Genomic DNA, 23,477 nt, shown 5'->3' with positions numbered 1-23,477 from the left:
ATGTTTTCATCTGTCCTGGCACTGGCAGAATCACTGTGCCCTGGTATATCTTGGAAAAATATTCACGTTTGGTGGCCCAGAATCCCCTCTTTTTTGGAAAGCAGCAGAGAAATTGGTCTTCCTGACAGATCTCTGTTCAGGTGCAGCAGAGGGCTGAGGGGCTGGGCTTGGGGTGGGAGGCTGGTTCTGACTCTGTGGCTGGGTAGGGGGACCCTCACTGGGCTCCCCGGCTGTACTGTGCAGGAGTGGGCAATTACCTAAATCAGTGCAAATTGGCAGAAAAAAATCCACCAGGAGAGCTAAGCACCTTGCAGACCTCCTAGTTTTGGACCAACCACCAGGAAGCACCACCACTTTGTGCTCCAGGTACATTCAGAGTGACACCTCCGACCTGGCCAGCCCTCCCCGGGGCGGGGGCCGGTGTGGGGCTCCGCTGTGCCGGGGCTGCCCAGGGGCTGCCACCAGCTGCCTGGCCCTTCCATCCCGTCCTTTCCATCCTGGCCCTTCCATCCCATTCTTTCCATCCCAGCCCTTCCATCCCATCCTTTCCATCCCGGCCCTTCCATCCCATCCTTTCTGCAGCCTGGGTTCCCATGATGACCAGGACACCAGGACAGCCTGTGCTGGGAATCAGCAGCTCGGCCACCTCACTTGTGCCTCTGAGAGAGCAGACTGGCTCCTGGGGAACAGCTCTCCTGCTACTGAGGGTCTATCCAGGTGCCATCCTGAGCCATGTGGTTGCTGCTGTCCCACCATCTGGAGTCTTTTCCACACTTCTTGAAGCCAGCCATTTGCTCTCTTCCTCCCACTCCAGCAAATCTGAGGTGCATGCCCCACTCCATTTTTAACCCCCCTGGTGCAGGTGATTTTTTTCTATGATAGGTCTTGCAGCAGTGGCATCATTCCCAAAGCCTGGAGTACAGAGCCCAGGCTTTTCCTGCACGAGTTAAACTGGACGAGTCACACTTAATAGACGAGGATATTCCTCCATGGGAGCCTCATCCCTGGCAGTGAACCAGGGGGCTCCACCCCCCCACCCCCCTGGCCATGCCCCCACTGTCCCACTGCCAGCCTGGTAGACACAGGAGAGCACCTTCTGCAAAGCAAAACACCTCCTGCCACAGCAGGCTGGCACTAATAATTTACAGTATTAGCAGCACAGACTTGCTTCTTTTTTTCTCTTTCCACTTTATAGTATATATGTTATCATTTATTTATAAGCAGATCACTTCACTATTTACAGTACATGAGCATAGAGATTCTACAGTCTTTTTGATGTAAACAAGTAACTCCACGGCAGGGGAGTCTGGAAAAAGAAGCCAGTTCTGAAGTATTTACACAATTTAAAATAGAACTTTTATACCCACCAGATAGATAGAGATAATACATTGAGCGATTTGGTTAAATTATCTATGAAACTATAGAATCTGACAATGTAAAAATACAAGAAAACATTCTCTCGTTTTAGAAGGTAGACAGTTAAATCACACTAGAAATAAATCTCTTTTTAAAAAAAAAAAAAATAACAATAATAATAAAGGAAAGGCATAAGAATCCATGCCATCTTTTAAGGTTAAAGTATATTACATAAATAAGGACACAACGGAACAGAACTGGGGAAAAAATTAAGTGAAATATAAAAAACCACTACCAATTAAAAAAAAAAACAAACCAACAACAGATTAAAAACTTGATTCTTAATCACAGAGGGATCAATTCTGCCACTTTTACTTACTCTGCAAGTAGAAAATTGCAGAGTTAAGTAGTACTTACTCGGCATGAGGAAGGAAGGCAGAATTGGCCCCTAATAATTATCAGCAGTGTCCTTTTACTTAAAAAAAAAAAAAAAGACAGAATTTAGCTTTTTTTAATATATAAATAACAAAGCAGATGTGCCCCTTATAGGTGAAATTCTTACACCTTTCTCAATAAATGCATCAGTTTAATCTTTGTCTTTCTCACATGCATACACACACTCCCTCCCCAACTCAGTATTTACCACAGCACGGCTCCCAGCTGGGTGCTGTGGATGTGGGCACCGTGGCCAGGCTGCCACCACCACCCCTGACCCCAAGGTGGGTGAGGGAAGAGGAATAAAACCCAAGGCTGCATTTGGCTCTATATTGCTTGAGATTGTTGGGGGTAGTCTGCGAGGCTAGAACAGAAAGGCTGTCAGGGCTCAGTTATGAACAACGATGTATCTCATGTATCTCAGTATTCAGCACACCTCCAAAAAGAAAGTAAAACGAACAAAACCCACAAAAAAAAGCAAAAGGAAAAAAAGAAAAGAAAAAAAAAAAGTGCTGGTCTGCAATTGCAACACTCCTTTGCAGGGACCAGTGCTGAAATCACACACTCAAGACTGCAACATGGTGACTGAGCTGCTGCTTCCTTAAAGATGTGCAGCCCAGCCAGCTGCGCTGAGTAGGAGTCAGGGTAGAACTTTTCTTTGGGGCAACATTGAATGTAAAACCTGGGATTGTCCTCTGCATTCAACCCAGACACTCAGAAACATTTGCTCCTTCCCATGCAGCCCCAGGGACCTGCTGGATTCCAGCCAGAAACCCTGTACCCCACCCTGAACAAGGAGTTTTTCTGGGATGAATCTGTGCAAAAAAAGTTAAGGGGCTTTTTATCATGACACTCTTCACATTCAGCTTTCCCCACTCTACCACTGAGAAACTACTAGGGGACATTCTATAGTTACATATTTTTAAAAAAATAAATCTCCTCCTTACTTATTGCCTACCATACTACACCCTTTTGCTCCCAGTTGCTCTTTGAAGTAGCGCTCCCACCCGCCTGCAGCCGCCTGTGAGGAGGGCAGCTTCCCCAGGGTGTGAGGGTTCCCTTTTTGGGATGCCCAGCTTGAGCTGCACTCATGCCAGGGCATCAGCAGCGATACCATGGGCTGAGTGGGACATAAAGCTAATCCTTGGAGGGGGCAACCCCCACTCCTTGGGCCTGGAAGCTCCTGCAAGGTGCTGGGTGCCTCTGGCTTCCCCAGCAGCGTGGCTGCCTGTCCCGGGCATCACTTTGCTCCTGCCCCACTTCCCTGTTAGCATCCGAAACAATCACAGGCCTTAAGGCAGCAAGCTCTCACCTGCCCCTTGTGCCTGAGCCCTCCTTCCTGCCCTTTTGCAGACTCGAGCACTGTGAGCTAAAGACACCTTTATATTAAAAAAAAATATATATATAAAAAAATAAAATCAAGTGGAAACTTGTTTTTCACTACAAAACCTACGTGAGGGTTTCTAAACCCAGCAGACCTGTGCTCCTTGAGCTGAACACCCTCCACTGTCACCTAGTCCTAAAAAACAGGGGGGAAGCCTGCAGGACAGGCAGCACACAGCCCCTGGGACAGGAAGCACACAGCAGAGCTGCCCCAGCCACAGTTGTGCCTCCTGCATCTTGCACACCTCTTGCTCACAGTGCGTAAGTCCTGGAGAAATTTATCAGTGTGGGAAGGAAAACAAACTATTCCAATTTAACAGATTAAAAAACCCACAAAACAAAACACACCCAAGCAAACAAAAAACTCAAACAAACAAACAAACAAAACCACAACGAAAACCAAACCAAAAACCCCAACCCCACTTAGAGGCTTCAGGCACCACGAAGACCACTTATTGCATCTCTTTCTACCCTACAGGTGCAGTACTGATCGGCTGTGTGCAGGACAAGCCCTCCCCTTCTCGAGCACTGACCTTGACATTCAGAGGCTGGGGCAGGAGCTGTGGGCTGACCTGGGGCACCCAGCCACAGGAAAACAATGCAAAATTTGTATCTGGGTACTCCAAAATGAATGCTTGGGAAGTGACTGAATGATGCCCCAGGAGAGGGTTCCCCTGGCCCTGGAGCCCCCAGCTCTGCACTAACACTTCCCCTCCACCATGCTTGATGCATCCCCAGCAGGGGCCTGCCGTGGGGGCTCGGTGCCCCTGGCTGAGCAGGAAATGGCAGAATTCCACTTACTTTTCTTTTCTTTCTTTTTTTTTTTTTTTTGTAGGTTTTTTTTTTTTGTCATTTTTTTTGATTGATTGTTTTCTGAAAAACATCAGCACAGCACAGGACAGTACTACCCACCCTAAATGTGTCGCTATATACATTCTACATAAGCTCTATAGCAATCACATGTAAACATCATCGTTGTGAGGAAATACTAGGACAGAAAAAGGCAAAGCTACAATGAGGCAATTGCCAATAGCAGATGCTCAGTCTCGGCCAGAGCTACTGGTGCTTGCTAAGGTGGGATTAAGAAGTGGGGGGAGCTTGTGGCAGGAGAGTTGCCGAACCTTGCTGCTGAGACTGAAATGGCACAAGGGCTGCTCCCTGACAGTGATCCTCACTGGCGGCAGGTTGGGTACCCGCAGTTCAAACCCCCCAGTGGCCTGTGGGCCCTCGCAGCACTGGGCTGGTTGTCATCAGAACCACAGCTTCCCCAAAAGTGGGCAGAAGCAGCCAGGTAACTGTGCTGGTATCGGCGCTGCCGGCATTCCTGCTCCCACCTGAGACCAGCTGCAAACAGCCCCGCAGCCAAGGGCCACCTCGGCAGCACTTGGGCTCTTGGCATCACCTCTCATGCAATTTTGGAGGCATTGGTCATACACCCTGCAAGACAAAATAGTACCCACACCAGGGAAATGAGAAGAAAACCCTTAAGTCATGCTGAGGGGAGAACCCAGGAGACTCTATCTATTGGCAGAGTTAAGGCTATAATATTCTATCTACATAGGATGGCTGAATCCCTAGTGATCTCTGGGTCTGAAATACAAATGGAGACGATGGCGATGGCTTGAGGAGCAGCAAGATTCCTACTCCCTTGGGAAAACAGTGCCTCTGGCTAGCTCACGGTGGGGTTTGCTCCAGCTGGTGGTGGGCTGCCTCCCCATTCCACCTTACCTGGAGATGGAGGGCAAGTTTGCAAGTTGCAGGGGGGAGCGCTGCTTGAGCATGCCTTCAACCCAGCGCTGCCCTTGGGGCCCTTGTCCAGTGGCAGAGCATGCAAGCATGCCGTGGGGTGCCAGCAGGCATGGGGGACATGTCCTGGGTACCAACGGGTGCTGGGGAAGCGTATGGCTTATCAGGCACTGGGCAGAGCACGGGCAGCATGTTGGGTGAGGCAGATGTTCAGCTCGGCTGCCGTGCCCCCTCCCACCTCACTGCCTCTCTGGATTTTGGGCTGGCTGACAGGCAGGGATCTCAGATGGATCTTCTTGCCCCACTTGCTTTGCAGGGGGTGGAAGCGAGCAGGGAGCAAGCTGCTCAATCCCGGCTGGCCTCCCAGCACCCAGGGACCTGGAGATGCCCATCCCCTAAAGGGTGCCAACAGGACCCAGTGGATCAAGCCTGGCTGGCTCAGGCCCCCAGCCCCTCTCTGCAGGCTCCAAAGGCAGCAGAGGGTTGCAGCAGTGCTGGCTGCCAAGCATCAGTCCTGCTGCCCCCTACCACCACTCTCCTTCACACTTGCAAAGCTGCCTGGCCCCACAGCGAGAACAGTGTGGGGCTTGTGTGCCCCATGGCCTGCCAGCTCCCTACACCAGGACCAAGCTCAGCATCTGGGTGCAGTGACCCAGCCAGGCTCAGTGCCGGGGGGCTCAGGGGGTTCAGACCATGTGAGAAAGAAGAATGGCTTTGACAGCAAAGTGGGTGACCCTGTCGTGACTGCTGAGCACCCCGGGTTGCCGGAGGGGGAGGCAGGTGCCTCCGAGGCTGACAGGTGAACACCAGCTCCGTGACTCCTCTGACCCCCATTTGCTGAGTGGCAAATGCCTCATTACAGTGCATAGTTAAAAATCAAGGAAGCGGTACAATAAATCTGAATTACAGTACATCTGAGCCATAAATACATTTTTTTTTTAAGTATATACTTTTTTTTTTCTCTCTCTTCTATTAAAAATTAGTTTATAATCCTGATTCTATTCACAATTAACAATTTCATCATCACACACTACAGACAAAAAAATGTTATGGTGAACACAGCTGCAACTCCACGGTGGGAGCACGGGGCTGGGGGGGGGCAGGACTGGGGAGAGGGGCCGAGGGGCTCCTAGGCTCACCCTAAAACAATCAGTCAGAAGCGGGGGGACTAACGTGTGGCAGTGAGACATCAACACCATGGGGACTCACAGACAGAAGCAGCTTTGTTCAATGTAAACATCGATTGGAAGGGACAGCAGTCTCTCTCTCGCGCGTGCGTGCTCTCGCTCTCTCGCTCTCTCTCGCTTTCCATAGACTGAATAATTTCTTTGAAAACGTAAACATTTTGGAAGTGCCTTGACTGAGGTATTGAGGTATTCCTCCAAGGTTAAGGCTGTTACCGATGCAGGCTTAGCTGGGCCTCCTGCAGCAAGCTGTCGAAATCCATGGTCTCATACTTGCTTTTCACTGGAGCTGGGGAGGACTCCTCTGAGCTGCAATCTGGGAACGGCAGCGACACAAGGCATTTAGGGGGCAGGGCACAAGCATGCTCGCTGCCTGGCGGGGAGGGAAACTGAGGCACAGCAGGGCACTGCTCATTCCCTCGCCACCGCCGTGCTGCAACCCGCTGCTGCGCAGCCAGCCTGGGCGAGGCGGTGGTGGCGAAAGGGAGCAGGGACAGTGCTTTCTGTCCCCCTGTGACAAGGAGCTGTTGGGCAGAGGAGCTGTGGCAGGGCCCAGCCTGGCAGGTCACACAGTACAGGCATCTGTTTCCAAATCTGCAGATTCAGCTGACTTGGAGGCACAGATACAGGGCTGCCCCTCGGGGAGGGACGTGCCCACCAGCTGTGCTCCCCAGCCCTCCGAACAGAGCCCCAGCAAAGCCTGGTGAGTTCAGCAAATGCCAGAAACAAGGCTGCCAAATTTAACAGCAGCTCAGCCCCTTTGGGTCTGTAGCTGTGAATGAGGCATGACTGGCAGAGTTGCATTTCACCTCTGCCTGTGGGCTCCCCATCTCATCCTGTATTAGGGTGAACTGGATTTTAGGGAACAAACCAGGCTGTGCAGTAAGGGGGTGAGTGCTGACCTTGCAGCAGTCTGCAGGTGAGGAGCACTTGGGGGGATTCTCCTGTGCAGAGGGGCAACTCTGGGCCCCCTCCCCACAGCCCTGCACAGCCACATGCCAACACCTTCACAGGGTGTCACCTGTTTCCTATCTTCTCCATGCCCAAAATGAAAAACCCTGGAATTTATTTAGATGAACAACAGGCATTTGTGCTCACAACCAAAGTCAGAGAGATTGCTGCTCTGAGCAGACTAGATATTAAAGAGTGCTAAAAGATTGGGCAGTACTTGTGTCAGACTAGGCATCTAGAAATAAATTAAGATGTAGGGCTTTGTTTTCTGGGCCTCTAGTACCCTTCATGAAGTGGGACACTAGAACCTCTTCATCCCATGCAGAGGGTATGGAAATAAATGCCTGGTGTTCATGAAACACCTGGAGATCACAGGAATGAGGGCTGAGTGAAGCCTGGGTCCCATTTCTCTTGCAGGACTAGCACAGTTTCACTCCTGCCCCTCAGCTCAGGCTGCAGCCCTGCTGCCATGGAGGGACAGGGTCGCCAAGTGAGGCAGGAGGTCTTGCAGAAACCCACACAGAACAGGAAGGGGTGGTGGCACCACAGCACATTTCACTGCTGTCGTTTTGGCTCAAAAGTGCACGTGCAGCATGGTGAGTCCGGCTGCAGAGCAGCAAACCACCCAGATCACCTCTCAGTGAGATGTTGCTGACTGCTTTCTCTAACAACTGAGAAATGACTTCTCTGCTAGAAAGGGTCCAGCACTGTGTAGAAATGCAGCAGAGCCAGGATGGGTTGTGGTCAGTTGAGACCCAGCAGCCCCAAGTTATGATGCGACATTTTGCAGCTAACACACTCTGGGTCCTCATGACAGTTACTTTTCTGCTCTCCTCCCAGTTTCCCAAGCCATCTGACTGAGCTCAGAGCAGCTACACGAGCCACAGCAGAGCCAGGGGGCTTTTCCTGCAGGCTCTAAAGAGGTTTAGGATCCTTGTGTGACTAGGATTCAGCAGTGCAATGTGCCATTACAGCTGTGTGCTGATATGCAGGATGCTTCAGCAAGCAGCTCCTGCTCTCTTACCCAAGTCAGCATATCTGGTCCAGAAGAAGTGCCCGAGGCCACCAGAGCTGAGCTGGAACGAAGGCTCATTCCTCTTCCTTAGCGAGGTGCCATTCTTCAGCGATAAGGCGGCGTGCTCCGAATACCGGTAGGTGATGAAGCCGTATTTATCCCCCCTGAGCGACCAGAGAAAGAATTCAAGGTGTGATGAGCCCCGCAGCCCTGATGTGGCTCTGCCCAGCACTGCACCTCTGTCTGTGCATCCTGACAGCCCTCCATCCCACCAGCCCTCCATCCCAACGGCTGGACACCAGGGTGACCCTGCACCTCCTGGCAGCACTGATGCCTCCACAGGGTTGCCGGGAGCTGATGAAGCCCAGACCACGGCTCTCTCCTCACCCACCTGTTAGTCCTGGACAGGACCTGACACTCCACGATTTCACCAAACACTTCAAAGCGTTTCTTTAGTTCACTGGAGCTCATGCTGCTGGAGAGGTTTCTGATATACACCACCCGACCTTCTCCCTGGCAAAGCAAATGAAAGGTTTCAGTCTCCAGCAATCCCATGTCTCTGTGCTGCCGACAGGCGCTGGAAAAGCAGGGCTGCCGAGAGGTCCTGAGGAGCCAGTGCCAGGAATCAGGCTGCAGCAGGGCAATGCTGCTGCAGGCACAGCCTAGCACCTCCAGGGTCTGCCTGTCTCTGCTCCAGCTGGCTCATGGGTGTCAGTTCCAGGACACCACTGCTGCAGAGTCCCTTAGGATGGTGTTACAGCCAGGCTGAAGCAGCCACCCCTGCCTTCTTCTAGTTTAAATTTCTCCTGCACTAGTGCAGCTTTTTCAGGTTCTCCTAGTGAAGATGGCAGGAAATAGTCCCAAGAATTGTTAGGGGTGAAATTCAGTTGCATTGCAGAAAAAAGTAAATAAATAAATGCTAGAGTCATGTGTGAGCATGTGTGTGTGTGTGTGCACAACAGTAGAGTGGACCAAGTTTTTGCCCCCATGCCCAGCAGCCCACCCAGCTCCCAGCCATGGGCACAGGCAGTGTAACTGATGCATGAGGCTGCCTCTGCAGCAAGAACACATCTGTAATGGCTGAACAGCTAGAGGGACCCCTCAGCTTACCTGACTAATTGCCAGTGCCACGTGCTCTGAAGCACCGTCGTAGGATGCTCTGAGCTTTTCTGTGCCAAGAACTCTGTGTGTTGCCAGTCACTGGTGCCTTCCACTCCACATTTGGTTTTTCTCTTCCCCCTCCACCCTCATGTCCTTGTTTAACACTGGCCTCACACCAAGAGATGCTGAAGCCAGGGCTAATGGGCTCCACCACTGCTTTACCAGAGTGGGAGATGAACTGAGGGCTGCTTTGCCCCAGTGCAGGGTTCCTGCTCACTTACGATGGCCTTTTCCCGTCTCTTCTCCATCTGGCCCCGGTGCCCGCTCCTGCCCTGACACTGCTCGCCACTCTCACACCTGGGAAGCGAGGGAGAGGAGGTCAGATGGAGGGATGGGGGGGATCCAGCAGGGAAAGCTTCAAACGTCAAAGAGATGCTTCAAACTTCAGAGAGACACTGAGGCACACAGCTTCTGCAGCAGTAGGCAGTTGGGCACCCAGAAGCTCTGGTAGCCAAGGAGAGATAGGGGCCTGGAAACACTGGAAAGGACACTGGAAAGTCTTTTTCCAATATGTTGGGGCATCCCAGCCAGTGCTTGCACCTTCCCAGGCACAGCTCCAGCTCTCCCAGTGTGACGGAAATCCCTGCCTGCTTCCCCCTGGTGTTGCTTTCTCTGGTTGTGGCTGATGTTTTCAGCAGCTGCTGATGTAGTAACAATTATTTAAACTTTTTTCCTTTCATTAATTAATGTCTTTATTATTTGGGCTAGCAGACTGGATGGGGCTGCCACACACCAGAGCAAAAACACAGGGTGCCAGAACAGCCCCAAGTGTCCCCCCACCACTGCCCCCTGTACCTGAAGGTCCGCCTGCTTGCAGGTGATCGGGACCGGCAGCACGAAGACCCCGAGCTGGACCTGCTCCGGGAACAGTAATGCAAACTGGTCCTGGAAAGGGGGTTTCTCCGCAGGCACAGCTTGGCATCACTGTGCTCCTCCTCCTCCTCTTCCTCCTCCTCCTCCACAGGGGAGCCACTCTCACTGCAGCTGTCTTCAAAGACAGTGTCGTATTCGGGGCTCTTGCAGAAGACCATGTCCTCATCATCGAGAGCACTGTCCAGAAAGCCGAAGTGCTTTGTTAAGCTGGCTCTGATCTCCTGGTCCCTCAGCTGCTTGACACCATCCTTCCACAACATCTGGCCTCCTGCCTCCTTGCTGCCGAGGTCCAGCCTCTGGTAGTGGGCAGCCGGGACCCTCCTCTTGTGCTCCATCTCCACCTGGCCCGGGGGCTCCCAGGACCTGAGCACCTTCCTCTGCAGGGCAGCCTCGGGCTTCAGCACCTGGCAGTAGTCGTGGTCCCCAAAGGAGCGGGAGAAGGGCCGCTTGAGCACACCCTGCTGCTCAGGGAGTGCAGGGCGCCCGGCGGCTCGGCTCAGATGGGCGAAGAGCTCTGTCCTCTCAGGGTGCTTCTTGGGGACCTTCCGGGAGGCTGCTATGTCCCCTGCACCCCCGGGGCTGGGGGCTGTCCCCTCCTCCTTCCCTGGCTCCTGGGGGATGTCTGGCTTGTACAGGTCCTCCTCAGCAGGCTTGTAAGGCGGAGTAGTGGGCGGCGTGAGACCTGAACCCCCCAAACAAAGGGCAGGAGTCAGCTCTGCCCCCGACATCCTTGTCTGTCCCACCCTGATGCCTGAGCTGCACCAGGTGTTGCAAGGGAGGAAGACTGCTCAGCCCCCAAATCCTCATCGATCCAATGGCACTTGAGAAAAAAGGATGCCTGATCCCAAAAGAGACGAGAGGACTCTCCCTTCCCTCCTGGCTCACGAAGTGGCCTCCTGAACTGCCTTCCCCCCCCCTCCAAATACATCCCCCCAGCACTGGCTTCTCTGAAGGATGCAGCTTGCAAGCTGCTTGCAGTGGCCAGGTTCAGAAGCAGTACACAGGAAGTTCCCCACATTTGTGGAGCAAAGTGGGGCTCCAGGGGATGAACATGGCCACTTTGCTGGAGCCAAAAGTCCAGGCTGAATTTAGAGTACATTTGCCCCCTACCAGGGAGGATTTTTGCAAAATTAAAAATTAAGAGCCTGTCCTACCTGCCGTCCCACACAACTCCACAGTCAGCATTGGCTCAAAGTTTCTCTTCCCAAAGGTCGGGTCACTGCAGAAAAGGAGCAAATAAGGAGAGAGGAGATGTTTAGGTGAACCATAGCCTTCAAAAAAACAAAAGAAAGCTGAGAAAATACTGTCTACAACCGAGCCCTCCCACCATGGCTGGTGCCTGGCCCTGCAGAGCGAGCAGCATGCCCTCCCCGTGCCAGCCAGAGCTCTGGGACATGTTGCCCCCAGCACACAGAAATGCTCTGCCCTTGGCCTGGGGCTCTCTGAGCTCCTTGCACCCGAGCAAGGGTCACAGCTCCCACCGCCCTGTACCCAGCTGCACAGCTCAGTCTGCTCCACAAAGGCAGCTTCGCTCGGTCATTACAGCTGCAGCCCAGCCAGAGAAACCAAAGTGGCTTTTTAGCCCCAGTGTGGCTCATTTAGCCCCATGTGGACTTACGTTTGTGCCAAGGACAGCGTGAGACACCTGGGTGTTTCTGAAAGGCAGGGAGAGAAGCAGGGTTACCAGTGGAGCTGTGCTCCCTCCAGTGCCTGTGGTGCTCACAGTGACAGCCGGGGTCCCTCTGCCCGCCCGGGCCTGGGGACCAGGGGCTTTGCCTGCCTGCGAGGCAGCAGGGTCTGTGGGAGGGCTAACAGTGCCAGGGCTGAGCCACCCATGCCCACCAACCACCTGTGGATAGCTGCCAGGTTGGGGCACCAGTGGAGCTGAACCCTAGTGCCCAGGCACGGGGTGAGCCCATAGGGAAAAGGAACCTGCAGTGATGGGGCAGCCCAGTCCCGGCTGGGTTAGAGCTACAGCAACTCCTTGATCTTGTTATAAGGTTGGGGACACTGAGGCAGAAGGTGGCCATCACCCCTGGATTGAAACAGCATCCCAAAACCAGAACAGGGCCCCAACTCCCCATGCATGGGACCCCACAGCCAGCCAGCAGATGGGTCAGGGCTTGGCTGTGCTGGGGCTGCTCACAGCTTCACTGCAAGCTGAGTGCCAGGCACCTGTCCTGCAGTGCTTGTCCACGGCAGGGATGGCACAGGCAGTGTAGGCACATCGAGCAGGGCGAGCAGAGTGACAGCCCCCAAACCCCCTCACCTGCTTGCTCCAGGAGGGCACAGCCCCGGGTCTCAGCCCGGTTGCCCACCTCGCCATTCCCCGGGGAGCTCAGGGAGAGCTGCTGGAGCTCTGCTGGCAGTGCTGTGCTCCCACCGTCTCCCTCCTCCGTGCCCCCCACCTCCACTTCAGCTGCGGGCTCTTCGGCAGAGAAGCCGACCAGTGCTGGGCAGGCCAGGGCATCCTGGGGATGATGGCTGTCTCCTGCCTCCTGGGGGATGGAGGACTCGGGGGGTGGCTCGTCTAGGAAGGAGAGCCAGTGACCGAGCTCAGGGTTGAGTCTCTTGGAGCGGCGGACGGCGTAAATGGTGCTCTCCTGTTTACGGGCCACCTTCCCCACAGCTGTGCCCGGGGTGCCCACACACTTCCCACCATCGTCCTCGAGGCCACTGAGCTCCCGCGGTGTGTCTGCCTCGGCCCTGGGGCTCTGCCATGGCTCACCCTTCTCCGGTGCCATTTTGGCTCTGGATGTGCAGGTCCCAGCAGTGTCCTCCCTGTCCTGGGCCAGTGGCACAGAGGAGCAGGAGCTGGGTGGCAGGGCCAGGGCGGCATACACAGGCTTGCCCAGGCGGTATGGCTTGCTCACATCGCAGAGCAGATCCCGTGCCAGCAACTCCTTCAGGATGGAGAAGGATGCTCCGGGCTTCTTGTAGCCCCCTGCCGCTTGCCAAGCGCAGCCCAGCCGGCTCGGGGCACTGCTGGGACAGTCTGGTTTGGCTCTCTTGAAGGGGCTGCTGCAGGGCTGGGGCTTGGCATCGGCGGCATCGCGGGCAGGCAGCTTCCGCGGCGGCAGGCAGTAGGTGTGCATGTAGCGGATGAGCTCCACCACTGAGTGCATTTCCCCCTCACAGGAGAACTGGCTGCTGGAGATATTCTCTGCCAAGCAGGGGGGGGTCACTGAGTCACCAGAGCTCAGTGAGTCCTCGCTGGAGTCACTGTCATCCTCGTGGTGGGCAGAGTCACTTGGGGGCAGGTGGTGGGGGCTGCTGGAGCACTCCTCGGGTGCCCGGGAAGCTTTGGTCTGGGAGCAGGGGGTGGTGGAGGTGAGGTGCCGGTGCAGCTCGGTGCAGCTGCGGCTCTGTGCCTGCGGGATGCTTGCCCTCCTGTCCCGGGAACCCTCCACCTTTGGAGAGGAGAGAGGAGAAAGTTAGCCCAGAGCCCTGCAGCCACAACCTCATACAAGTACCAGGCATGGGGGTAGCAGACCTCCAGGCTAACAAAGCTGCCTCACATCCTTGAATTCCTGCCCCCCCTGGCATCCAACCTGCCTGGGGGTCAGCCTCACACCCAAGGGGGTTTCCACATAAGGCTGGCAGCCCAAAGGCTGCCCCTCTAGCAACCAGCACATGATGATGCTCCCTCTGAGAGCCTGGGAGGGATTTGCTGATCTTCTCAGGCAATCTAATTTGCTGGGCCTAATGCACTGCACAATTACCATCAGCCAAGTAGAAAAATCTTTGATGGCAACTTCTGCTTGGTTTCAGGAGATTAGCTTAAGTGATGGGGTGGGCTCTGTAGCACTGCACACAGCTCTCCCCAGCCCACGGCTCCCAGCTTGTCTGTGAGTCAGCGGAGAGGGGGGTGAGGGGTTGGCCAGGAGGACGTGGGGCTTTACCAAAGCAGCACTCAGGAGAGCTGGGTCCAGATGGGATTGACACTTTTCTCAACCCAGCACAAAGCAAAGCCCAAGGGGTTTTGCTGAGCCCCAACTGCAACCCCTGCACAGACAGGGATGGGAACACCATGCACTGCTCTGCCAGCAGTGACGGTCCCCACTTGTCCCCAGCCCCTGGCCCAGCTCAGAGCCTGCCCATGATCCCCAACACCAGCCTTCGGTGCCCTCCTTTAGGAGACCACTTAAGTTCCCAAGGGGTCTGTGCTGGGATGGGCGCAAGCTCTGCCTGCCGAGTAAGTACCTTCACACAGGGCCGTGCGGGTCGGGACTTAGGGGTCCCCGGGCGCCGGGCACTCCCATCCCGCTGAGCCTCACAGCTTGGAGGCACGTGCGATGGAGAGAGGAGCAACTTCTTCAGCTGCAAAGAGAAGTGGCAAGAAAAGGGGTCGGCATCACAGCGAGGGCAGGAGAAAGTGCCAGCAGGGCCACAGCCCCTTGGCTTGTTCCTGTGCTGGGCATGTCCATTGCTGAACACTTGACCCAAAAATGGGGGAGGAAAAATAAAAAGGCAGGAAAGCATTTCCCACCTCCCTATGGCTGGGATAGGGGGGCAGGCACCTGGTCATGCACAGCCCTGAGAGGCTCAGGGCTGGCTCTGCAGCATTCTCCTGCATCCCCAAGAACCTCCAAGGCGGTTGAGGATGTGGGGACATGAGAGAATTTACTTCCCAGGCCCATTCCCACTCCCATCAGACACACAGGAGCTGTGGTGGCATCCAAACTTCTCAAGTCATCAGTTCATCACATGAGTGATGGGTTTATACAGCTTGCTGGTTCCCTGTGCAAGGTTCATTTAGCCAAAACATCTAGAGAGGCCTTGACTCATTAATGAGCTTTAAAGGCATTTTGCAGATGCAAGCCCCTGTGGGACTTTCTCCAACATGCTCTGTCAAGCCCACGGGTGGTGGGAGTGGGGTTTTCCCTGGGTAACCCAGAGTGCCACCATTTCTGATGGCCAGGTCAGCATAACGTTTTCTTCTACTCAACACCATTTTTTGTTTAGGGCATGAAAAAAAACAAACCCCACACCCAGCATCAGCATTTCATATTCCACCCGTGTCGCACTAACAACTGAAGGCGACAACAACTCAACAGCAAGACGACTGCGTAGGCACCGGGGGCTGCACGGAGGAGACAGATCTGGGGCTCCCGTGCTGGCCAGCAGGCACAGAGTCCTGGGGCAGGCACAGGGAATGGGGGGATAGAAGTATGGGATGCCTGGGTCAGGGTCTGCTGGGAAACATGAACCAGGACACCCACAGCTTTAGGCGTGCAGCTCCTGTTGGTGGAAGCAACCAGCACTTTCCCCCCCCGCCCCTGCAACGTATACATCCTATATATACACATACATATTGTGTGTGATATATACCCCCCCCCGCGCAGGGCGTGGGCGGTGGAAATGCGCGCTCTCACCACTGGATGTCACTCCTCCCCGCCACAGCCCCAGCTTCTGGGGACACCCTGGGGTCAGGCTGGGGGCCCTGGTGGGGACCCTGAGCCCCAGGAGGGAGCAGGCTGGTAGTGCCCCTGTCCCAGGGGACCTCCTGGGGATGGCGGTGGTTTGCAGCAAATGCTGCCAAGAGGGGCAGCAGGGCTGGAGCCCCCGTATTGCAGGGATGCTCCAAATCTGTAGGAACACACAGCCCCTGAGGGGGTTGTGGTGGAAGGCAAGGGTGGGTCAAACTCTCCCACCGAAACCTGAGGGCATGGGCTGTCTGACACTCTGGCCAAGTCCCCTCTGCCCCTCCTGTGAGAGCAGCGAGGAGCTCAGCCCCGAGGCAGAGCTGGGTGGGAGCAGCCACCATTGCCCATGGGCATGAGGCTGGCATGAGATAGGGAGACCCCCGGGCAGCCCCACATCCGTGCGTTAGATTAAAAGCAGGTGTGGGTCTTGCCAAAGCAGCCACCACCCCTTTGACACCCACCCCCACCCCCTTCATTGATATATATTTGTATACACACAGCTTGTTCCCGTGAAGATGGTGATGGAGGTGACAGCAATGATGCAGAACATGTATACGTATACAATACAAGTATATGCTTTGGTATTGACGGTTAAAGAGATTTTTAAGCCTAGAATGAAAAAATTCAGACCTTTGCTTCCTATCATACCCATGCAGCCGGCTTATCAGGGGCTCATCCAAATCCACCTTAAACACAGTAGGAAGTGGGTTCTTACTAGAGACAGCTCATCAAACTCGGGGGCCGGGGACGGCCCCCCCGTGACCGGGGCGGTGGTTTTGGGGGAGGGGGCAGGCGAGGTGTAGGCATGGTGGAGCGTGTCCCCCTCTTCCATAGTGCGGAAGGCAGCCAGGCCCATGTCATCTCCCTGTATATCATCCAAAGTCTCGGTGAGGGCTGCCAGCAGCGCTTCATTCTCGCTGTCTATTATCTGAAAGGAGCAGGCAGAGAAGAGAGGGAGTTAGGCTGGGCAGGGGGAGCTGGGGATGCTGGGCAGGGAAGAAGGGTTGGCAGTGCCACACCAGCACTCAACACTTCCCAGTGACTCCACAGGGAGCCTGGGAGAGCTTTTCCCCAGCACTGCACTAAGATGGGATCAGGAGGAGAGAGACCCAACTGAAAAAGGAACATCAGTCTGTCCCCCTGTGGCCCCAAAGGGAAAATAATGGATCAGAGCATCTTCTCTACCCATAGTTGCCTCCACCCCACTATAAACCAAAGAGCAGCAGATAAAGGATCTGTGATTGAAAGGCTCCTTATCCAAATCCTCCCGAGCATGGGCTGCAAGCTGCCCCCCAGCACAGGCTATCCCAGCACTGTGGAGTGGGGCTGGGAGCAGCATCCAACCAGGACAGGAGGCCAGGGAGGGGGCAGGCACAGCCCCCTGCCCTCTGTGAGGCTGGGGAGATCTGAGAGGGCATGACCAGTTATTCACAGCTCTCCTGATGGGGAAGGCAAAGAAAATGTGGAAAGTCCTAAGCTCAGCCCAGGGCTGCCCAGTGGACAAGAGGACGCGGCTCCCTTGGGAGGGCACAGGGGAAGCTCAGCCCAGGCTGCACCACTGGCCAGATGCCACAGATTGCAACAAGCAGCATGGGCTTTGTTTTCACTAAAAGCCCCAAAGGCAGGCACCTCCAGCTCGACACCCAGCACCTCTGAGCCCTCACACTTGAAGCTGGCTGCACACAGTGCTCTGCAAGGATCAAAGCCCCGGAATGAGATGAGCCTTCTATTACAGCTCCCCTGCGTTATTTTTTTCAGCAACCAGCATGATCTGGGGATGATGATGGGAGATTTGTGAGTGTCTGGGACTGTGTTGGGCCATGATAAGCCACAGGCTGCTCCTGCCTCACCCCACCCACTGCCCCGACCTGCCCCCTGGGGCCCCGCTGCCCATCTAGACTTGGCCTTGGCTGATGCACCTCCAGCCCTCCCAGTGCCCTCCCAGTCCCACACAGCCCCACACATCCCCTTCAACTCCAGAAATATGGTGCAAAAGCCCAGAAGGGGATGCAGGAGCTGAGGAATGGCTTAAGTGAACCAGGAGTTCCTTCTTTTTGGTCCTCCTCCATAATATTCTGAATGTAAACCATGTCCAACAAGAAGCAGGCTACCATCAGCCATAAAATTAGCACTGGGGTAAATTCAGGGTCACAAGGAGGACTGCAAACTCCACACAGCCTCCCATGTTTCTTTCATCTCGTTTGAAAATTAAATATCTTTTGTTCCATACCCTAACCTTGCTTGCAGTTACTAGAACAGGCTCCAGGAAAAGGCAGCAGGATGCTCCATTTTTGGCTCTGTTTCTTTTCCTCCTGTTATTGGCACGAGACTGCTGTGCATACAAGTTCAGTGGGATACATTTAATCATACTCCACTGCTCCTAATGGGCCTGCCTTTTGCATTTCTTCTCTGTTTATCTTTTCCCCAGGAAGTTCAGCGGAAAATATGCATCTCGTGATGAAGGTCCCTCAGCTGGACTGGACCATTTTCAAGCACAGCATCATCATAGCATAAAAGCCAGAGGGTTGTTATTATGGCCAGGTTAGAAAATATTGGGGCTTTTCATTTTTTTTCTGCTTGTTTAAGTACAAAACCTCCTCCCTCCCAAAATGTAACCCAGAGTTGGTGAGTAGAAGGCACCAGTGGTTCGCAGCCTCCTTGACGGAGGGGTTAAGGGCCTGGGTGCTGCTCAGAAGAGCAGAGAGACCCCAGCCTCCGAGGACAGGGCACATCCAGGGCATGGTATGAGCTTTGTGAAAGGTGAGTAGGCTGCCCAGCCTGCTCTGCCCCTGGTTCCCAAGCAGCCTCCACAGCTCCCTGCCTCAAATCTGCTGTGCGGTGCTCACAGCGCTGCCCCGGTGCCACAGCTCCGTGAGATGCTCAGCTCTTCTGCTAGGAGAGGGAAAAATGTACCAAGGGACAAGGACCAGCCCTGCTAGTGCCCAGGAGCATCCTCTGCCCCGGCATCACTTTGTAGCGCGTAGTCCCATGTGCCAGCACCATGATGGGGTCATCCCAGAACAAAGGCAAGGAGAGAAACCAGCCACCCTGTGCCAGAGGGACCCCAACCCAAAACATGGGGATGATGCTGAGCTGGAGAGCTGGGGGAGGGGGCTGCTCTCTGGTCCTGGGAAAGGAATATACCTGCCCCCTGCCACATCCCCCATGCTGCCAGCCCTGGCACACCTTGCCAGCCCAGGAATCGAACGGGACATGCTGTGCACCAGCTGCAATTCCCTTTTACTAATACATCAGAGGAGGGCTGGCTCAGCAGCCACAGACCCGTACATCTCCTCATTAGCCTTACTCTGCTTGCCCCATTTAGAACCCGTGCACAAATTAATGGAGCACTAATCCGCTGGGGAGGAGCTATTAATAGTTGTGTGGGTCCCCTCCAGCCTCCCTCCTTCTCCCTCTCTCCTGCTCTCCCCTCGCCTCCCTCCTTGGGTCCCCTGTGCCAGGAGGATGGGGGTACCTGGAAGAGCTCGGAGTCGTCAGTGCTGTACTGGCTGGAGTCGGTCTCCGAGTGCTCCCCGCACCACTGCAGCTCGCTGAAGCAGCTGGCTGAGTCAAAGTCGCTGGCATCCAGCTGGGACAAATCAATCTCAGGGAAGTCAGAATAGAGGTGTTCCTCACCAGACACCTCGTACTGGGGAGAGAAGAGAAGAGAAAGAGGGTAAGCCCATGCCAGAGGGGCAGGCAGCAACAGGCAGCAGGAGACTGCTGGTGCCCCCGTGCGCTGTCACCTCCACTTGAGCCCATTACTCACACCCTTCTTTGAATTAGTTTTGGCAGGTGGCTCCAGGAGCAATTACATGGCAGTGGAGAGCCCAGAGACCACCTCTTTACTGCCTTTCTTGCAAATCTGTTTGCACAGCCTGCCACTGGCACTGCTGGTTACTGGAAGCACGGAAAGAGCCTTGTCCACTCCTGAGAGCAGCTCAGGGCACAGCATGGCCACCCAGACTGCAGTAAAGCAGCTGCTGGGGATCTTAGGGGAAACTGAAACTATTTCTGTCTCTGGTGCCCTAAGGGTGACACCCAGGGTTATCCAGCTGCCCCAGGGATCAGTGATGGCAAGAGCAAGAAGAGACTTGGGCGCACACGAGACAGCAATGCATGGGGCCAGGCTCCAGTGGGCGGCCTCACGCTGGTCAGCATGGCTGCTCTTGTACCCTGTCCCCTTCCCTGCCACACAGCACTGAACTGTCCAGGGACAATCCTTCTGGAGAAGCTGCACATCCTGCCCATCCCAGGGCACACCAAGGCAATCCAGGGCACGGATTCCGGGCCCCACATCGCATGCACAGGGTGAGAAAAACAGCGTGGAAACAAATGGATGTTCAGGTGCACGTGAGGTGATTTGAGCTCTAGTAAATGAGATAAAAATCTCCATTTAACCACAGAAAGAAGCTGGGACCTCTCCTGCTTCTGCCTGGTTCCCAGCCACTGCCCAGCCACAAAGCCCCTCACCTGCATCCAGCACCAGTGGGAGCCACACTGCCTGCACTGAGGCCTTGGGTCATGCTTGGTTTTGCCCCTGATGTTCAGGTTCAAATGTGGAGGGGAAAGGTCTGGTGTGACTCCCCCTGGTATTGGCTGCCCAGGGGGAGTTTTCTGGCAATGAGAGAAGCAAGTTTATTTACAGAGCAAATGGATTTTGGAGCATGCAAACATCGGAGCACGTGAGAGAGGCTGCAAGGGCAGGAGAACATGGGGACCTCCCCTCCTGAAGTACCCTGGAAGGGTGTCCTCTGACACCCAACAGGAAGGAAAAGGGTTTTCAAACCAAGCTGCAGCAATGGGAAAGACAGTGTTTCTCTCTTTTTTTGTTTTTTTGTAATTGGGATAATCTGGGATTATTGATTGTGTTCCCACAGGCTGAGGAGCCTGTGTGCCAGTGCTCCCCGCTGGGTTTAGGACACCCTGTGCCACACCAAAGGACACTCCTGTGCACACACACAGCCCCACATTTTGCACTTCTCACTTGCCTTCCACCCTGTCCCATCGAAGGGGCAGCATGGAAAGGGTGAGTGGTTTGGGGTAGGGGAGAGTGGCTTCATGTGCCAATAGTGAGCTAGTGCCACGTGGACACAGATGTTACCTTTCCCCAGCTCTCCTGTCCCCTCTACTCAGGAGCATCCTGGGCTGCTCTGGCATCAGATGTCCTTTGGCCTTTCAGATGTGTTGCTTACCTGCTGTGGCTTGTCCCTGCTTCCCTGCCACAGCTCTTGTGCATGCTCCAGAAAAAGTCTTGTAATAACTTTGGCTCCCCCTCCTCCCCAAATCTTCCCATGGGAACACAGGCAAAGGCTTTTATTTTTAGAAAAGCTGTACATACATATATATATGTGTGTGTGTCTGTGTGTGTGCGTTCAATTAAAAATAGCAAAGCAGTCAAATTCTCCTGCTCCTTTTGATATGCCACAAGGAAAAAGATCCTGGTGCTGAGATCACAAGGAGCAGCTGACACCAGTGCTTGGGACATCTTTTGATCAACTCCACAGATGTGACATGTCCCCATTGGCAACAGGGCTGGGTAAAAATAAACTCCTGCAATCCAATGCTGCTGAGCTGCTCCCTCTGGGCATCCCAGAGGCAGGAGTGCCCCAGCATTGCCATGCATGCTGCATGCAGCCATCCTGATGCTGTGGTTGGAAGTGGATGCTCCCAGGTTCCTTGCTAGAGCAGGTCAGGAGTGCCTGAAAATTCAGCTCTGCCAGCATCAGTTCTCAGAAAAAGTGGGGAGAGCCTTTGCTCAGTGTGGCCACCTGCACAAGCACCCAGCAGGGCATCCCAGCATCGAGCTGTGTCTCCAACCAGCCCCTGCTGTTAGAAAACTGGCCGAACCACAGAAGACTTGAGTCTCTGGAGGGAATCCATCACTCTGAGCACCACTATCATGGCACTGAGTGCTGAGAGCAGAGCCCCTCTGGTAGGGGAGGACCCAACTCCCCACCAGGGTAGGGGGTGGCAGTGATGGAGAGGCTGCCTGTGGGCACTGGACCTCATCTGCTCTGACTTTCCTTTTTCCCACCCTTTGCATTTCCTGCTGCCTTGGGAGAGGAGTGAACTTTTGTTCTAATTTTACTTGGGAGTTCGTAGGAATATCAGCCATGGGTTCTTGGTGTGCAGCCAGCAAACACCCATGGAGACATGCTCAAAAATTCAGAGGCATCCTCCAGCCCAGACACCTGGCCCGTGCACGCTGCAGCACGGTCGCAACCAGAAAGCTGCTGGCAGTGACTTGTCTGATGAATCCCTGCTCCAGGGAAGAGGGATGACCAGGCAGCTACGTGGGTGCCCCCATACCCTGCACCCCTGGGGGGAGCAGGAGCCCCAGCCTGGGCATCCCCTCCGGCGGCAGCACTGAGCAGGCAGCTGCACCTGAAAGCCAAGGCTGAAAGGTGGAGGGCAGTGAGGGAACTGGCTCCATTCAGAGACATCCTCCTCGGCTTTCTTTAAAGCATGAACCAACCCTGACCTCAGCCCCAGCAGAAACGCAATCACAACTAGGGGACAAAGAGGCAGCTGATACTCGCTTGCGTGTTCCAAGGAGCTTTGCCTCTGCAGAGGCTTTGCTCACTGGCAGGACAGAGCATTAACGTTTTTATTAATTTACTGCTTAGCTCAGACGGCCCTTCCCTGCTGTGAGGGGTTTATAACTTATATTGTAGGAGCAGGGGTTGCCCCAGGAAGTCAGCGGGGACCCTCGCACCAAGGCTTTGTGTCCCTTTTTTTTGCCCCTGCTGAGGCTGGCCAGATCTAGCAGCAGCCTGGAGAGCAGGAGGGCTCTGTGCCCAGCACGCTGCACTGCCCACTGCCAGCCCCACCATCCGCATCCACCATGGTGGAGCTGGCAGTGGAGAGGAAGCACGAGAGACAAGTCTCCAAACCAGCAGTCAAGGACATCCAGAGGCCACCTCAACAACTCTGTTGTCCCAGGGAAACTCGGCTGCACTTAAACTTTTCCAGACAAGCACCAGTGGGGCCTGTCCAACAAGAGCAGACCTGGGCTCCATGTGTGTGCAGTCAGCTTGCCTGGGGAGCAGGCAGCACACGGCCTTCCTGCCTGCCAGCCTGAAAAGAGGCACCTGGGATTCAGCAGCCTTCAGGCAAATGCTGATGTTTTGGGGTTTTGCCTTCCCTGTGGCAAGCCTGGGGTAATGCAGCCTCCAGGCACTGTCTTGGAAGAACAGCAGCCCTAGTGCCAGGCAATAGCAACCTAAACCAGAAGCTAGGGAGATCAGATGGCCATTGCCTGTGGTGCCCAACTGGCTCAGAGGGGCTTAGAACAGGGCAGTGACCGTGACCAAGGGAGCTACAGGTCCTCTCCTCTGTCACATCCCCAACAACAGTACTGGTAGAAATCTCCTTTATCTGCAAAATCCCCAGGTCCAGCCCCTTGAAGTTGTGGCCAAGCATTTTGCAGCGATGCCCCAAGCACACCAGGCCCTGGCACACACATTGTGCTCCTGCTTAGTGAGGCTGAAAAAGTTTCAGCCTCTGAAGTCTGCCGGCGCGAAAGCGCTGCTGGACGGGCACAGCATCTTCCCAGCAACTTAATCCTGTTTAAGCCAGAGAGGCCAGATTTGCATTGCTGCCTGCATACGGGAGCCCAGGATGCTTTGCAATTGCCTTGTCACTCACATGCCACTTCTCTGTACAGAAAAAAGGAAGGAAAGACACAGCTCCTCAGAGGGGCTGAAGGAACCAGCCAGAAGCAGGCAGCCCATCTCCTCGCCAAGGAGCCAAAGCAGTGACTCAGCTCCACACGGAGCCTCCTCCCCTTCCCACAGCCTACCAAAGCATTAAGGGATAAATATACATCCACACACGCTGGAGACAGAGCCCCAAATTAGCCAGTAGCATTTAGGCTGGGACCCAAACCAGCAGAAGGTGAGAAATGCCGAGAACACAAAGTGCTGGCTCCTGCCAGCCCTCCCT

General features: G+C 54.7%; 1 protein-coding gene across 1 annotated transcript in view; it reads right to left on the bottom strand.

Annotated features, from left to right (window-relative positions):
• Nucleotides 1–1,188: 1,188 nt before the first annotated feature.
• PPARGC1B (PPARG coactivator 1 beta) overlaps nt 1,189–23,477 on the bottom strand; it is a 50,815-nt gene continuing 28,526 nt past the window's right edge. Inside the window, exons 2-12 of the mRNA XM_051631133.1 lie at nt 19,006–19,179; nt 16,246–16,458; nt 14,308–14,424; nt 12,374–13,514; nt 11,723–11,759; nt 11,259–11,323; nt 10,027–10,786; nt 9,453–9,528; nt 8,462–8,583; nt 8,080–8,234; nt 1,189–6,420 (exon numbers count right to left, since the gene is read on the bottom strand). Of these exons, the coding sequence (XP_051487093.1) occupies nt 6,317–6,420; nt 8,080–8,234; nt 8,462–8,583; nt 9,453–9,528; nt 10,027–10,786; nt 11,259–11,323; nt 11,723–11,759; nt 12,374–13,514; nt 14,308–14,424; nt 16,246–16,458; nt 19,006–19,179 (2,964 nt within the window). The 3' untranslated portion in view covers nt 1,189–6,316. The remainder of the gene's footprint in view (nt 6,421–8,079; nt 8,235–8,461; nt 8,584–9,452; nt 9,529–10,026; nt 10,787–11,258; nt 11,324–11,722; nt 11,760–12,373; nt 13,515–14,307; nt 14,425–16,245; nt 16,459–19,005; nt 19,180–23,477) is intronic.

The sequence above is a fragment of the Apus apus genome, chromosome 13, assembly GCF_020740795.1.
Source record: "Apus apus isolate bApuApu2 chromosome 13, bApuApu2.pri.cur, whole genome shotgun sequence".
In the NCBI taxonomy this organism is placed as follows: Eukaryota; Metazoa; Chordata; class Aves; order Apodiformes; family Apodidae; genus Apus; species Apus apus.
This window is presented reverse-complemented; position numbering and strand designations above follow the sequence as displayed.